Below are 1,468 nucleotides of genomic sequence, written 5' to 3' on the forward strand. Positions count from 1 at the left end.
AATTCAAGCAGGACTTCCTTATAAACATTTTACTGAATATACCAGCTATTGTCATTGAAAGAAACAAATTAATGAAATAACTTATATTATCATGCTTTAAATTTTTTCATCCAATGAATTAAGTCATCATTAAGGACAAAGAAAACATTATTTGTGTAATTAACACAAGAGCATAATGTGTTTTTTGATTATTTTTGCTTACATGTTTACACGATACATTATTTTCATTTGTATCAGATTTTAATTAAGTGTTCATGTGTTTGTATTTTTCATCCTGTAACAAAAATCCATCTCAAATTCTTCCTACTGAATTGTTAACAGCAGCCCATTATGTAAACGAATCCTCTTTGTTTTGAATCGCAGAGAAGATAGTAGCAAAACCTTTTGGCATCACAATATTATAGCTATACAGGCATATATTTCAATATTAGCTAATATTCAGCTGAAGAGGAGTACAATAAAAAGTTTAATTGAATCTTAAAAAAGGCTACAGTATCTCTTAAGTTACACACAAAGACTCTCAAAGTGTCCTTTTAAAATAGAATTTAAAAAAAAAAATCCCAACCACTCTCTTGATTTCCTTATTTCTTAAGCTGTATATAATAGGGTTTAGCATAGGAGTCACTACACTATACAGAATAGACACTACTCTTTCCCTCTGTAAAGAATAAGTGTATGATGGTCTTACATACGTAAATATAGCTGTTACATAGAATAACATAACAACAGTAAGGTGGGAGGCACAGGTAGAAATGGCTTTGTGCTTTCCATCTGTCGATGACATTTTTAGGATGGTAGAAATTATGAAGATGTATGTAATAAGAATGAAAGTAAATGTGCTGAAGCCCACCCCTACACCACCAACAATGAAAAGAACTAACTCATTGGCAAGAGTTTCCCTACATGAAATTTTTAGCAGAGGAGGGATGTCACAAAAATAATGGTTGAGTTGATGGGACCCACAGAAGGGGAGACTGAATGTGAGGACAGTGTGCACCAAGGAGTTACACAAACCTCCTATCCAGGCAGCAACCACCATCAAAACGCATGCTACTCTGTTCATAATCATAGGATAATTAAGAGGAAAGCGTATAGCTACGTAGCGGTCATAAGCCATAGCTGCCAAAAGCAGGGCTTCAGTCCCTTCCATAGAAATAAACAAAAGCAGTTGTGCAACACAGCCTCCATGAGATATAATATTCCTCTCTTCCAAGAAATTGCAAAGCATCTGAGGAACCGTGACAGAAATATAACAAAGATCTAAAAAGGAAAGTTGCCCCATCAGAAAATACATAGGTGATTGAAGGCTAGAATTAAAAGTGGTTGCAAGAAAGATGATAAAGTTACCCAAAACAGTCATAATATATATAAAAAGAAATGCAACAAACAATCTACTTTTGGACCCCAAAATATCAGGAAACCCAATGAAGATGAATCCAGTCCATGTGGTTTCATTTCCACCCGCCAT

The 1,468-nt window shown here is 34.5% G+C and overlaps 1 protein-coding gene across 1 annotated transcript; it reads right to left on the reverse strand.

The window, feature by feature from the left end:
* Positions 1–520: 520 nt before the first annotated feature.
* LOC128466286 (olfactory receptor 5V1-like) lies at positions 521–1,468 on the reverse strand. The gene has a single exon (XM_053448237.1). It carries the CDS (start codon positions 1,466–1,468, stop codon positions 521–523), a length of 948 nt encoding a protein of 315 aa, XP_053304212.1.

This window comes from Spea bombifrons, chromosome 1 (assembly GCF_027358695.1).
Source record: "Spea bombifrons isolate aSpeBom1 chromosome 1, aSpeBom1.2.pri, whole genome shotgun sequence".
Classification (NCBI taxonomy): Eukaryota; Metazoa; Chordata; class Amphibia; order Anura; family Pelobatidae; genus Spea; species Spea bombifrons.